Source organism: Echiichthys vipera (assembly GCF_963691815.1).
Source record: "Echiichthys vipera genome assembly, chromosome: 13".
Classification (NCBI taxonomy): domain Eukaryota; kingdom Metazoa; phylum Chordata; class Actinopteri; order Perciformes; family Trachinidae; genus Echiichthys; species Echiichthys vipera.
In genome coordinates this window covers 7,727,258-7,743,419 of record NC_139838.1, presented here as the reverse complement: position 1 = coordinate 7,743,419, position 16,162 = coordinate 7,727,258, and the positions used below count along the sequence as shown (strand labels likewise).

Below are 16,162 nucleotides of genomic sequence, written 5' to 3'. Positions count from 1 at the left end.
TCTGTTGATAGCCCGAGTAGTACTGACCAATTACAATAAAGCAGGGGTTGGTTGCATGCGGGTAAACAGTGTGTTCATTGACCGAAATACTGTATTCATATGCAGATATCTGTTTATAGAGACACTGTCTCTCAACTCCAACTCCGTTCTTGTGTCTCAAGTTGCTAATCTGAAGTCTTGGCCTGGATATCTGTTGGCCTGCAACGGAAATCCAGAAATATTGGCTGTTGTCCCCGGAGGCTACATCATCGTGAGACCGGCAGCCAATGGGTTCCAAAAGTGCATATACACCTGTCATGGCGTGCAGCGAAAAGGGTGAGCTCTTTACCATTCTGTAAATATCTGACAACTGACAGCTCTGATCCCTCAGCCTGGACACACACACACTCACACACATGTATTCAAACACACAAGCTCCTACCGACTCCCACTCTGCAGTCATTGATTTTCCCAGCTCAATACTGCACAGCACCAGCCTGTTCTGCTGACTGCACAAGCCGGACAGCGAGAGGAGAGGAGAGGAGAGGAAGGAGGAGGTGGGGGGAGGGGGAGGTTGGTGATACTGATGCTGTGTGGCTCTGCTATTCAACACGCTCATTATCAGAAGGCAAATGATGAAGAGGGCATGGATCAGGCATGAGGAGGAGTTGAGGGACAGCGGGGCGGCTGAGCTGGAGTGTGATGGTTTACGAGCTCAGAGGAAGGTTACAGGAGTGTGATCTATGATGATCATAACAGTTGATAACATGGGGATAGAAAAGAACGCACAGTTTTTCTACATACAGGAAGAAAAGGGGGAAGATGTGTGAGCTGTGTTGTGGAGAAGGAGAGAGCTGCCGTTCTTTCTGTGGAGCTTCTAGCTCCTCTCTATGGCAGCCATTTTGTGTTTTTTCCCAGCACTGCATAACATGGAACTTCAGAGCTGAGAACTGCAAAACATAATGTCTGTTCATAACGTTTGAGGAATAAAAAGAGGCAAAAAGACACTTTTATGCAAAATGCAGTGTTGAAGAGTCGATAAATAAATTCTAAAAATGTCTCTCTTGTAATGCAAAATTGTTTATGAATGTGGAAAATGGCAGAAAGTCTTTACTACTGTCATTATTCCCATATTCTCCACTGCTCCTCTGAGTGTGCCTGTGCTGTCTGAGTCATCTGCTCTGCTCTCCTCTCTGCCGTCCTAATGTATTCCATTTGCAGATTACTTCACTGAATCAATCAAGCCCAACCAGAGCCATTAGTCTGCCAAGCCAGCCGATGTCTTTTTTCTTTTTCTTTTTTGTAGATTTTGAAAAGCAGAAAGTGGGAGAGGGGAGGTTGCGTAGCGGCTGTGAGATAATGAAACATATCTGGAATGTGTGACCCTGGCCGGTGGTGTAACTAGATCTAGAGTGGTGGTGATGGTGGGAAGGAGGGAGAGGAGATGTGGAGGGGGCAGAGTTCATCCCTCAGTCACACACTCTCCCTGACCCACTCTTCTCTGTCATTCTCAGACCTCACCAACCGCCTGGTTGGCAGGCTTCCTTATTCTCAGGCCTCCAGATGCTAAACACAATATACAGGAGAAAGAAAAAAAAAAAGAAAGAGCTCACTCATTCCAGACTGGCTTACACACATGCTTGCACACCCTCTGTGGTGAGGTGATAGCTGAGGAAGAGAGAGTATGGAGGAGGGGGGAAGATAGAGGAAGGGAGAAAAAAAATGGCTGCATCTCAAGGGCTGCCATGGTTACTGCGATCCACGTGGTTGACACATTAGAGCCGACACAGTCCCTCCCCCCTGTTGCTGCCTTCCCTCTGTCTGTCTCTCTCTCTCTCTCCCGGCGGCCTCCCTGCGTGCCAGGCAGGGTCACGGTGCAGTCAGCTACTACAAAAGAAGCAGCCCGTCATTGTTACAGGAAACACAGACGCACCAAAGCTGTGTTCCTCCACCCCCCCCCGCCCCCCTCCACCCTCCTCCCATCGCCTGCTCCTGCTCCACCACCGCTTTAATTACACACTACGCCTCCAGGCCTTATGCACCGAGGACTGAGACACACACTAACACGGAGGGAGGACACAAACACAACAGAGAACTTCTTCACCGTCTTTCCTGAGTCCCTGATGTTTATGTTTACATGCCGACGACCTCATCGGTTAGAACGCTTCGGCACTGCACATTCGCCGCTCACTCAGGGCAGAGTGGGCTTTTGATATCTAAACGGGGTCATGGGAAAAGTCATCTCTTCCCTTTAAAGCGTAAGATCAAGTACAATCTCCTCTGCACAGTTTCTCTTCTCTTTCTCCCAGCTCTGCCTCTGAACGTGCTGAATAGACTTAACTGAGCCCAGAAGCATACTATCCCTAGACCTCTATCAGAGCACTTCAATATGCACGCACACACGCGCAGATGACAGAAAGACAGTAGGTGCTCAGAACACAATTGAGACGGTCTTCTATATGAAACCAACTGTGCTGCAGCAGCATTGGGCAGCAGCAGGAAATGTGCAGGTGCTGAAGAAGAGGACGGACAGGTGGGTGTTGCCGACAGACTCGGCCACCTGCCCAGAGGTTCCCAGCTGCATCCAGGGCCTGTGCCGAGCTACGAGGAGCTCCTGGGAAGTCCGCAGGAGGTTTGGAGAGAGGCAGCCCGGGCCCCAGCTCGAGGTTTGCAGGGCTGAGCTCAACCATAAGGGGGCACTCCCATCCCACTATGAGGGAAGAACTAGAGAAAGGAGGAGAAGCAAGGCAGGCCCCTGCCTCATACAGCAGCAGCCATTACAGGGCTTCACATACAGCACATGCTGATGAGAAACTCTCTATACACAGTTAGAGCGACCTATAGGTGCACCATGGAGCTCTGATCCAATCAGGGCGGTGATATAGATATGAGCCATTGGGCAGATGCCACAAAACACTACTCTGTGGATAAAATGAACATGAGTGTGTTATCTCAATTCTCCAAGATGTAGGCAAACAACCAATGTGGATAGGGACCGGGCCAGTGGGGTGACATAGTGCTCAGAGCCTGGGAGCACCCTGCCGGGGTTAGCTATCTTGTCTGGAGTATCAGTGGCAGAGACATGATGTCTACTACCTCCACAGACGAGCTGCCTCCAGCTCCCCAGTGATCATCATTACACTGCTACTTCATCACCAGCAGCCACGTGGTAAGGATAATAACAGAGACCCAAAAAAAAGTACACGATGAAAGAGTGAACCGGCATAATTCAGAAAAAGAGTCTCAAACTGCTAAGGCATAAAAAATACAATTCATTTGACATTGATCAATACTGTTCTGCTTAACATTCCTGCGTGATACAGGCTTGCAGTCAAAAAAGAAAACTATGAATCTTAATTCGTAGGGAGTTCTTTTTTAAATGCTACACATTTGCCTAATTGAGCCTCTCTGTGGGGGGAACAAAAAAAAGCGGGTGTGCAAGGCACACAAACACTGCAGCAGGCTGTGTAGAGCTAACACAGAGTAGATGAAGGGAGGAGGTAGAGGGGAGGATTGGGAGTGGGGGGTGGGGGGGGGGGGTGGGATCCTGATTGCTGTGAATAATGGGGAGATGGTGTGTGTCTGCGTGTGTGTGTGTGTGCGCGGGGCCTTTTGTAGAGATCACAATAGTAGCAGGGAGTCCCAGGGCAGCGCACAGATGCCCAAGTGAGGCAGGCAGCTGCCCAGCCCGAGGTGAGGGGTGCTGGGATACGGAGGACGAGGGGGCTGGAGTGGCTTGGAGTTAGGTGGGGGTTGTGGTGGGTGGGGAGTCTCCAGACCCCTACAGCCAGTCTGACTGCTTTCCAGAGCAGCAATGCCCCTCCCCTCCTACTGTCACACACATAACGCGTCTAGGGGGCGCTACCAAAGCAACCGACACCACCGGTGAATTAACTAGGGGAGAGAGGGGGGAAAAATAATACAGAGGTTATTTCATAAAGTATGCCTTAATTTCATTGTGAGGCCGGTTTCATCCATCCGGGCTCAGCAGCTCATTCCAGCGAGAGCAGGAGAAAGCAGAGGACAGACAGTGCTGCAGTCAGCCACAGTCTTTGTGCTGCAAAACTAGCTCAGCCCAGCAGAAATGGAGGCAGAGGGGAGGGGCATGGGGAGAGAGTGTGTGCGAGTGCGAGAGTGTATGAGTGAGCGGAGAGAGCAAAAGGGAGAGGGAGAGTGTTCTCTGTGTGTGTGTGTGTGTGTGTGTGCAAGCTCACAAGAGCAAAACAGGGCTTGGGGTTTTAGCAGGCTGAGAAACAATCCACTGAAGCAAATGCAAAACAACACACTTTGTCAGCAGATTGAATTTTCTCAAGTACATTAATTAAAAATCACAGAGGAAAGAAAGGGGTGAGACAGAGAGGGAGCGAGGGAGAGAAACAGACATGCTGGGGGAGGAGGAGGGAAGGGGAGGGGAGGGTTGGTGAGAGCAGAGTGAGAGGCGCCCTGGAATCTGAATAAGACACGCGCACACAGGAAGCAAGGGCCCCAGAATAGCAACAGGAAACTGGCCCCGGACTCTGAATACTGTGAGCGTCAGAGCCTCGCAAAACAAGGCTGTGCTGCACAGCGTTATGAAAGCTGATTTACTGAGAGAAGAGAGAGAGAGAGAGAGAGAGCGAGGAAGGGAAGAGGAGGAGGAGGAGGAGGAGGAGGAGGGTGCAGGCAAGGGAAAGAGAAAACGAGAATATAGACAGAAAGAGGAACGAGAGAGGCAGAGAGTGAAATATATATATTTATAAAAACAGAAGGAAAGAGCGAAATGCAGCAAAAAAAAAAAAAAAACCCAGTGTAATGTGGAGAAAAGGCACGGAGGGGGTTGGGCTGGGTAAGAGAGGAGAGGAAAAAAAGTGGGCCGGCCTTGTCAGGCTGATTGCTCCAGAGCTATGTCGCAAAAACAAGCTTAGCTGCAGCAGGAGAGCAGAGCTGGGCTGGGCAGGGAATGGGGATTGCAGGAAGGAGGGTGAGGTGGGGGGTGGGGGTGGGCGCTCAGAGTTGATCAGCAACAAGACTGGAAGATCCCTCGGTTCCAGATCAGGAGGCTTGGCACATAACATTAAAGGTCATTAAAGGTGGTGGGTGGGGATGGGGGGGTCTGCTGTTGTGATGTGGGTGGTCCCTTAGCTTTGCAAATGCACTGGGTGAGACTGAATTCATGCGAGGGTAGGTCCCAGAGATGTAGTGATACATTAAAAAAGGTGGGAGAATTAGGACATCCAGTTGTCAAAGCAAGATCACCACCGAATTAAGACAACAAAAGAAGAAGAATTATTAATCCCACAAGGGGAAATTCAATTATTTTTCCCTCTGGTATTATATTCAGGTTACAAAAACAGGCCCGAAATACACACACATGGACAAACAGGACCTATATACAGGCAATTAATGGAGAGATGTCAGAGCGAGGCCTAATGGATCTGCGCCCCGAGCAGTTGGGGGTTCAGTTTCTTGCTCAACAGCACATCGGCAGTGCCCAGGAGACAAAGTAGCACCTCTCCAGCCACCAGTCCACACTCCATTCATGGTCCACACAGGGACCGGCGACCCTACGGTTCCCAGCCGAGACACCTATGGACTGAGCGCCTGCAGCTCCCAAAAAAAAAGTAATCTGATAGAAAAGCAAGATTGCCTTTCATCGTTTAAAATTCTCAACATGGCAGCCATTTATCTACCACATATTTTTCAGTTTCATTCGAACTAGGTCTAAATAAAAAAAAAGTAGCAAGTCCACTCCATAAGGACATTGTAAAAGGCAAACATAAATCTATGTCACAAATAAAGTAGACGACTTCAACCCTTGGCCCGTCCTTAAAGATAAAACTGCTCCCGACTCTTATTTTGAAAGGCGAGGCAAATGGGAGGATGGAGGACCAGAAAAACAAACTCGAGCGTGAGTGTGTGACCAACATGTGACCTTCCTCTCGAGTCTGGAGCACATTCAGACACATCAGAAAAGAGGAGCATCACAACCAGTGGGCGGCTCTGAGTGGGATTAGCCCCACAGTGGAGAAAGGGTGTACAAAAGACCTGGGAAAGGACAAGGAGGAGATTTTTTTTTTCCTTTTACAGAGAAGAGGAAAAGGTGGGAGGGAGGTTGGTGGTGGTCTGGGAGTCATTCCCGTTCCCATGGGTTGACATGGAGAGGAAGTGTCACATCCAGGGAGTATGAAAGCCAGTGAGTGACAGCAGAGCATGCTTTACATCTGCTGGAACCACGAGGGTGGATGGTGGAGGTAAGTTGTCTTAGCTGCAAAGAGCTTTCATACCAACTCTGTTCCCCAAATAAAGACAACCAATTCACTATATCTATTTGCACACTGAGCAATATTGCATTGGTGTTGCTAACATGAAGCTCCCTTGAAGAATATTTCTTCAAAACTGGACTGAGATAACCGGCCCCAAAACCAGAACAGAACATTCGAAAGAATCAGTATTGGTGTCAGCATCAATTGTACTAGGAAGTAGTTATTATTATTAATTATTAATTGTGTTATTTTTTTCCCCTACTGACTTGTGTGGGACAGAGTCATTTGAAAAACTGTAGAAGCCAGGGTATCCTGAGATGATGATGATTTTTATTATTATTATTATCATCATCAAAGATATCTTGACTTTTACGCCTTAGAATGGGTCAAGCTCCATCCTACATTTCCCATAATCCAATCGTATAGCATCTTTCATGAGACCATGCCTGCCTCCTAAATGCTCACATCTTTCAAACTCACCAACTCCAGTTTTAACATAAGCTCTGTAACAAAAACTGAGATTACCTTGATGACATCAGCATCATTTTTTTTCATAATGTTTGAAAGCTCCCTCCAGAGCCACAGAGGATATTATACGATCATTCTCAGGAGCTGTGTATGGTGAAATTGTTGTCGGCGTGCCACTTTAATCAGCAACTATGATTATTCATTATAGACTGAGTCAATAATGTGACCTGTTTCAGAGAGAAAAGTACAAAAAGGTCTTTCCGTCTCTGCTTCCTCTTAGCTCTCAATTCATTACATTTCCTAGAAATGAAAGAAATTAATAATTCTATATTCTACCACACAGACTACTTCCCAGTTGTATTGCTTATTGGGCTGTACTCACTGCAAGTTGTTTTAGCTTAGCATCAGCTACATGACTAAAAGTAAAGAGGTGTCCGTGAAGAGCAGCTCCGGGGAACAGGCAGCGTGGTAAATACTCAACAGTTAGACTGTTGTGTCCGGGAGCCATGAACCAGCTCAACCTGCTCGGCTAGTTCCAGTGTAGCTGTGTGTTCCCCTCCCTCCCTCCCCTCCCTGCTCCTCTACCTCTTATCCACAGCCCTTTTCTCAAGCTGACTGTTGCTTTCCTACCTGCGCCTTCCAGCAGGCGCAAAGTCTTCCTGTACTCCTTTATTCCCACCTCAACGGTGGCCTAACAGACGCTGGGTTTTTAGCACCTGGCTCAAACAGACCCATCTGTGCTCGGGATGAGGTGATGTCTGGCTGGCTCTGTGCGAAAGCTACTAAAGTAGCTAAACGGCGCTTACCTCTCAGCCGCAGTTGGATCGGGATTTAAACATGTTCTGAGGCAGATTAAAACAAATGCCTTTGTACAAATCACTGCAGGTGCTCACAAAATAAACATCAAATAAACCTGTAAATCTGCCGCACACATCCTGTGAGGTGCATTTTCATTTGGAAAACATGCTTCGTTTCATTTCACTTAAAGTTCGTTTAAAGACTACCCAACACACACCCTTTACTAGTAGATGTGCACAAAACCACATGAGTATGGATCACCTGAGGTGAATCAATCACAGCAATAACTGCATCTATTGTGTTCATCAAACCACCAATAAATGAAAATTGTTCAGTAAAGTCACATAGAAAATATGGTATCTAAGCTAGGCACTGAGGTTGTTCTTTGAAACACTTGCTTGCTATGGAGACAATGAGCTTGCTGGTGAGCTAAAATTGCTAATTGAACCTGGTTACTATTTAAATTGCCAGTACATTATCTGAGTTTAAGTAGCAATATCAATGTGACACTTTTTAATACCCTAGTTTGAATTCTTTAGCAAAATCCTTATTTCTTTTGAGCAAAATAAGCAAAACCTCACCAACATTTTGATTTATTTATACTGAACAACATGTCCTTTCACATTCACAACCCGATCATTCATCACATTTCACTCTGCAGAGGGAAGAAGGGAAAGATGAGGAGAAAGGGTATCAGTCCATTTATACCTTAGCCAGATTAATGGTTCTCACAGCCAATCACAAAGCAGCAATAGGGAATCCCCGAGAAGTCGAAAGGGAGTAAACAAAAATAGCCCTGGCCTGGCCTGCTCGGCCAATGACTGAGCCCACAGAGAGATGTATAAATAAATAAGAGAAATAAATAAAAGAGGAGGGAAACACATCCTGAGGGCATCCCCTACTGGCGTAGACGGCGTTGCCTCTCATCCCTCCCTCCCTCTGAGCATCTCCCACTCCAACCAATCACTCACACTATTTGAAGTTATTTGCTTGCACTCCCTCAATCCCGCACCCACCTGCCCCCCACCACCCCCTCCCCTCGCCGCCGACTCCGCTCTCTCACTTTCATTCTCTCTCATTAATGATCTCATTTCTCACTCTCCTTCCCTGAGGCCCAGAATGAGGTTAGCCGCGCAGTCTGACCTATAAACACTGCCATGGAAACTGCAACGTGTTACAGCGAGACACCTCTTTAACAGGGAGGATGGAGCGGGGAGAGGCGGGGAGGAAGGGGCTTCTCTCACCTTTGTCTTAGCCAGAGGGATATCGGACGCCAGATTAACTTCACTTCCAACAATCCTTTTCCTGGCGGAAATCTTTTCCCCCCTCTCAGAATATATATATTTTTTCTAACCTGCACTGCTCGAACACACTTTACTCGCTCTTGAAGTCAGCATGTTGTTTTGTGTATGTTGAAGTCAGATGCGAAGTGAGAATTTTATGCGGACGTCAGTGTCTCCCGACAACATGTCAGTGATTTAGCAGGCGCGTCGACGGAAACGGGACACAAAGCTGGGAATCCATCAGTGTCTGCTGTCCAAAGTACTGACTATTGACCCTTCTCTAGTAAAGCATGCAGTACCCACAGTTCTAAAAAGCATAATAACTAAGCTCTGGATCGGTCGGTGCAGCCGAATTCAAGTGTTTGGTGGTCAATTGATTGCACAGTGGGTACACAAAAATTCAATATTTCCCCCATATTTTTAAAAAATGTTCTTCAGTCGAGAGTGTTTGGTTTGGGACTATGCCTACTACTATGGAGCAACTAACTGCTGTAGGGTGATGTTTGCTTCATTACAGAACAAAAAACAGGTGCCAGGGGAAGAGAAATTAACAGGACAATGTATTTTTTTATGAGCTTTAAACCAAGCTATGCTTACTAGTAGTTTGGGAGACGGGTAAGAGAGAGCAATCAGGGCGCGCTCAGTCCAAAGCCGGTATGCACCATTTTGCTCGAAGGTACGCTTTCAATCAGCAGTGACGTGTATATAAACCCTGCATTATTATAAAAGGCAGTTGGGTCTTGGGCAAGACCCTGGGCCGAATGAGTCTCTGGTGTTGACCAAATCTATTCTTAATTCAATTGTGACGCCAAGAACCAGAATTGAATAGTGGGATTAATGTTCTTGTTAACCCAAACCTATGCTCTGTATTTATTAGGGATGCAGCGATGTATCAACCGATATTCACCTTTTTGACTGCCGGCGGTCTTGGCAAACAAGATGACATCCGCCGATCGCAGTGGCTGATAAATTTTGCACTGTCTGAATGTGATGTTGGTTATTTACGGTGGGGCTCGGACAACAGCAGCAAGCATACCCAGCTGCTGATTCGGAGAAGAAGCCACTGGCTGGAAACACAATTGTGGCGTGACGCAAGAGGGCAAGGGTGTCACACCCATGCGTGGTTTGCTTTCAGTGAGCTCTGCATCTTACATCTTGGACGAAACAAGAAAAAGACTGAGATACTTATCTTTGTAAAGAAAACACAAGAGCCCTGTTTATGTTTGTATTTATTCATTATTTATCTTTTATAGTTTCTTATGCTCAGTTGCTTCTCTTGTCGCTTTTAAGTTTTATTACATGTTCACTTATGTTTAACAGAAGGAATATTTCTGTTATGGATACACTGAAAAAATCCTGAAGTGAAAAGGTAGTTGTATAGCCGCTGAAATGGCTTTTTAAGTAGTTATTTTTCATATGAATAATAATATATTGTTTTTATGAAGAGGATTTCTTTGTTTCCTTGTCACAAAGGGTGGGATAAATAACTAAAACTAAATAAGGAACAACAAAACATTGATATCGGCTATCAGCCAAATTATTTTTTTTGGACTGCTTAAAAAACGAATTCGAAATTGCCCGATTTTAGTGGTATTTTTTTTGAATTATCAACCCAGCAACGACGACCATAAGTCAGATGGTAACTAAAAAGACGGGCAGCTCACCGGCAGACTGGATGGCCGGCCCTGCATGCTGTCGTCTTGACTGCTCTTGTTGGAAGCCATGGGTTGGTTGGAAGGAGGAGCGCTGGACTGGGAGCTAAAGGAATCCTGGGAGAGTTCCTGATTATGGGGACAAGAAGGAGATAATGCAATGGATTCCACACATGAAAGGCTCTTTGCAATAGAACACAAATAACACGTCTCCACTGGGCTGGAGAAATGTAGTGAGCGACTGTGATTTGAATCCTTCCTGCTTGGCGTGTCTGTGTCACCATAGGAGAGACGTTTTCCTGGGAAAATTCAGAACTTACTTTAAAGCTATTTGCCCGGGTAACTCACTTGTGGCTTCGGTTTATCTTTTCTTCAACACCATAAATGAAAGAAAAACAAAGCTTCTCTCCCATGTAGTGCTGGAGTTAACTATTCATTTAACAAACTACCCACATTTCACATGCATGAGGATTTGAACTTTCTATTACACAATTATGACCAAAAAGCCATGAAACAAGGGGGTTTACTGTGCAGTTGCTACACACAGTTTGCATCTATCCACCTTTATTATTTGGGGTTTCACTGTAGAAATGATCAGGTGTGGAACTTCCGGTGAGATAGCGGACGTAGTGGCTAACCGCCAACTATTCAATTTAACAAATACTGCTTCATATTTTTAAACAGATATTTTAAATGGGATATTTAGGGTTTTTGAAGTACAGTTTTATGGGGTTCTTATCCATAGTCAGTGTATCAGCTACTGGAGAAGCAGACAAGTATCTAAGCAATGTCCTGTGCCATCTTCAAAAGGCCATCCAAAAAAATAAATATCAGCTATAGACAGGACTGTCTGCTGGGGCACTGAAGCTGGTAAATCCAGCTATGCTCTCCTCAAAGCCACCAGACTGCGCTGACAAAACTTTAACCTCGCAAAAAACATAGATGCTGTCTACCGCTGCCTCGACCCGTTAGTTCGTTTACTAGTTTTGTTCGTTCCTAACCATTTAAAACAACAAAGTCACACAATAACACAAACAATCTAATCGGTTGACGCAGTGGTAGACCAGCAACTCCTATGTTCTGCAAGGTAAAATGTTTTTATCAATGACAAACGGCTTCAGTTCCCAGTCGGACACGGCTGTCTGACAGCAATGTAAAGTGGTGAAAATATTCTAAATATAGCATGTATTTAAACTGATATTGGCTTTTCTTTTAGGCGGTCCTGTTTTAGGCGGTTTACTCCAGCCTGCCTCTCTGACCTGGGCGCGTGCACATTCTGCTGTATTGTCTACTTTCTGTAGCAAGGAATCAATTAAGTAGCCAAATATGCTAGTGTCCGTTATCTGGAGCCACCTATTCAGGTCGTCCTCCCATTCCTCAATAGTAGTAGGCAGAAGTATGATCACATTATCCTGTTGGAGGTGTAACAGGTGGTGTTTTAGTTCCCAGTCACTCTATGGAAGAGGATAAGCGTACCATGGAAAACACTGGTTCCGGTTCACCAATGATAATTCATGCAAGACATAATGGGAGTTAGGAATAAGGTGGACACAGAACTGACAAAGTAAAGCAAACGTAAAAGAGCACGAGTGAGCTCAGGAATCTCCTGCTACACACAGTAATGGAAACACGGATGGGCCTGACACATCACATTATAGCTAAAGTGTGCAGTTATTACCTGTGGAGGAGGTGGGAACCTCTGATATGGTGACTGTTGCTGCTGTTGTGGTGGTTGCTGCAGGGGGGGCGTCTGGGAGTAAGGGGATGGTTGACCCTGCTGGCTGTGACCTGGAGGTTGCTGGGCTTGAGGAGGAGGACCTCCTGGTTGTTGTTGTTGCTGCTGCTGCTGCTGTTGTTGTTGTTGTTGTTGTTGTTGTTGTTGCTGCTGTTGTGGTGGTGTTTGTTGTTGTTGTTGTTGCGGGGGTCCTTGTTGCTGCTGCTGCTGCTGCTGCTGCGGGGTTGGCTGCTGTGGTGGCTGCCCTGGTCCAGGGGGCTGTTGGTAGCCAGGCTGGCCCTGAGGGCCCTGCTGACTTTGGGGACCGGGTCCCTGCTGCTGTTGAGGCTGCTGCTGCTGGGGAGAGACATAGGGTGGCTGTCCTGGCTGAGACTGTGGGGGCTGGCTATAGGGAGGCTGACCTGGAGAAGGCCCATGGGAACCCTGGGATTGTTGGTAGGGGGTTCCAGGCTGCCCATGTTGGCCAGAAGGCTGTGAAGGGTGGCCCTGCTGGGGGTAGGGAGCTCCAGAGCTGCCCTGGGGTTGACCAGCGTACGGAGGCTGCTGCTGGCCAGGGTGAGGGGGGGCACCGTGCTGACCATAGTAGCCTTGGCTCTGCTGGCTGTAACCACCAGGCCCCTGTTGTCCATAGGCTGACATCTAGATGCAGAAAGAGAAAAAAAAGGTGAGGATCAACAACAGCTAACCATAAAAAGGGGAAGAACGGATATGTGGGTAAATATAACCCTGCACAGTTGAATTGCCTCTGAACAAAAACAGCTTTCTTTTGCTACAGGTTTACTATCCCGAGCCCCTCTGAGGAATATCAATCACTACCTGAATAGTCTGCGCACTGGCAGGATCCTTTCCAAAGCTGTAAGAACGATATAAAAATAACCCAATAGCCAAAGTCACCTCTTTGATTTTTTTTTACCATTCATTCTCAGCAGAGCAATCAGAGCATCTCTTCATCTTCCTCGCAGATTAAAAGGGAAAGACAACTGATCTGTCTGTCTGGAAGAGAGAAGAGTGTGTTCCTTGCTACAAACTGATCAGTCAAAGCGTGTGAAAAAAAATCCATCTAAGCGTTGGAATTCAGCCGTGTATCGCTTTAAATTACAGCTGTGAAAATACAAATTGAGTTTTGACTTCATCTCCTTGAACTTCAATATGAGGCTTTTCATATTCCACAAGATCCTGCGCCGAAAGCCTTTCAATTCTGCGATTTTGTTTCATTACCCTCAAGGAGCATGGAAGCAGAAAGCGCTGACCTTGTGAGGAAATGCAGTTCTTAAAACAAGAAGAAGACGGAACAAAAAGCCGGGTTGTTTTGGGAGGGTCCTCAGCTACTCGAAAATTCAAAAGAGAATACAAGATAGTACAGAAGTGCCACACATTTAAAACAACATGAAGTGGCTGTATTGTATTTATCTGACAAAAGGGAGGGAAGCCGTTTTCTTCTCTGCAGGGCACTTATAGAGTCCACGGTCAGACACCAGGCAGGCCAGTATGAGATAATCACACCACACAATGGGACCACAGACAGCTGACGTGGAAGAAAAGGCTTCACTCTACGGGATTCCCTGCATGCGTTTGTCTGTTAAGGCGGACTGCCTGGCTGAGAGAGTTCACAAAGGGTGTTATTCCTGGATTTGAGTAAGTAGCAAACTGGATGTTTGCTGTTTTCAATTGGACGACGCTGTCAGAAAGTGCTGCCCACTGTGCTCGTACACGCAACTGGAATTTTCCCTAACTTGTGCTTTTGAGCATGAAAATAAATCAGAGTGAAATGTTGATGGTTTAGGGGGAGAAATAGCCAGGCTCCATCCAAAGGTACCCAAATATATCGGGCTTTTTCTTTTTATTTAATAGCCATAAAGCGTAGAAAATAGATAATTAAATAAATAAATAAAAGTGAAGCTTTACGGAGAGTTATTTACTGGACTTTTTCTTGGCCAGGAGCAATATCTTTGGAAATAACAAGGTAAGCCACCGCCGCCAGTTTTTATGCTACGCTAAGCTAACAATCTCCTAGCTCCAGCTTCTTATTGAACGGACAAGTGAGAGAGTACTATCAATTTTCTCGTCCGACTTTTTCAAAGAAAGGAATACTCCCAAAACGTTTAACTAGTAGCCAACTATAAGTACAGCTGTATCCATTGTCACCAGCTCAGGCAAAAATAATATTCATATTACAATGTGCCTTTAATGAACCAACCCTGTCTGATGAGCCTTTATCTACTGTATGCTGCCATTTCTACAGTTCCTGCAGTAGACCAAATAAACGCTTGAATGTTTCAACTAACAGGAATGTAAAAATACTTATTAACTTGTGGCCCAGACTTCAAACCATGCCCTGCATCATGACTAAGTAGCACAGACACTCAAAATGGCTCTCTAAAATGTCCTGTCCTAAGGCAGGATATTTCATTTTTAATCACTTGGTTTCACCTGGTTTAGGCTTTTTACTAACAACAGAAATGTGCTTTGGGTCTGGTGATACAAGCCCATTATTTTCTCAGCTCACCCAGAAGCACCGCAGGTTGAGGAGTGGGTTGAGAACTTTATTTAAAAAACATATATTAAAAATATCTATCTATCTATATAGACATAAATATATTTACATAAATAAACATTTACATAATGTATGCTTAAAACATGATTCCAATAAAGATAGGGAAAAAAAACAGACTGTTTGTTATATCAACAGCCAATCTTTTCAGGAAATGTCAGCTGTCAGTCAAAGTTGATCTATCGCACTAATATTTACAATGTGTGCCACTTCAGAATGTGAAATGCTGGCGTCGGGTTGTGCTAACTGGTTAACTAGTATCTTGAATCCATCCTGTTGGTCTCCCGTTTTTTTTTTGTTGAATGTTGAATACAGACTTCCTCGACCTGCTGGAGAGTAATTTCCTCTCACCCGGGCACAGAACATACGTGCTAGTTGGTCGTCGTGAGGCAACGCCACTAGTTCTTCCTTTGATGTTGGGTCTTGGAAGTAAACCTAGAACTTCCGAGCAACACAGTGATAAATAGCGGTGGTAAATAGCTATATAGCCTTCAAAGCATTATCTCATTTATCCAGGTGGCACAAAGACTGGAGAAAGACCGTATGGAATCACTGGGTTGAAGCTGTGATTGAAGTGGTTCCACCACAGAGAAATCTGTTCAATCAAACTACATATTTGACCATTCCAAGTCCATTTTTAACTTCAAGGTTATAATGAAGATAAAAAGAAGGTCGCCTAAAATCAGTAATTACTGACCTGCTGTCCATACTGTATGCCGCCCATAGTGCCAGGTGTTCGGTTCTGCATCGCCATAGGATACCTCTGAGGGCCCGGCGGTCCGTAGCCCTGCCCTGGGTAAGAGCCTGCCTGCTGGGGTCCAGGCCCTGTGGGAGGCCCTTGCTGCTGCTGGGAGTAAGGGTTGGGTCCTACATATGGCTGGCCACGCATCTTCCCTACCTGGTCCATTGGGCTTGGAGGCTGGAGGACACACAGAGAGAATTGTGGTTTCAGTGACCTAAATCAGTGGATGAATGGCCTGGCAGCTCTGAGCATGAACGTGTCAAAAAATTTGACTTCAGAGGTAATTCAGACGTCTGTTGGTCTCTCATTGGTTTGGGGGTTGGTGGTTATGGTGCATCTATTGCCCTTATTAGACTGTGCAGCCACACACCCTAACAAGCTATGTGTGGGTTTTCCTTGAAATAGCGCATTACTCAACAATGAACACAAATGATGACTGTCATTGCAATGTGTCGTGCAAGCATCATCTCATAAACCAGTCACGGTTTAATCAAGGAAATACAGAACAAAAAGCAGAAGGGGGAGGGGAAAAAACAGTAGTGGATTTACTTTCCTACTAGAAAGGGAAAGAATTGGCCATGAATGAATGAATGAGCCCACTATATCCGCCAGGAGCGTTTCCCTGCCCAGGAGATCATTGTGCCAGTGGGTGGATACTGTTGCAGCGGAGACGTTGGGGAGGGTTTCAGTGAAAATAAGCTTAAGGAAGTGG

General features: G+C 45.9%; 1 protein-coding gene across 2 annotated transcripts in view; it reads right to left on the bottom strand.

Annotated features, from left to right (window-relative positions):
- The window catches only part of arid1ab (AT-rich interactive domain 1Ab), a 55,715-nt gene that overhangs the window by 16,275 nt on the left and 23,278 nt on the right, over window positions 1-16,162 (bottom strand). The window contains exons 2-4 of one of the 2 annotated variants that reach the window (XM_083925347.1): window positions 15,406-15,627; window positions 12,101-12,796; window positions 10,435-10,551 (exon numbers count right to left, since the gene is read on the bottom strand). In XM_083925347.1, the coding sequence (XP_083781473.1) occupies window positions 10,435-10,551; window positions 12,101-12,796; window positions 15,406-15,627 (1,035 nt within the window). The remainder of the gene's footprint in view (window positions 1-10,434; window positions 10,552-12,100; window positions 12,797-15,405; window positions 15,628-16,162) is intronic. The other variant, XM_083925348.1, reaches the window with a different exon arrangement.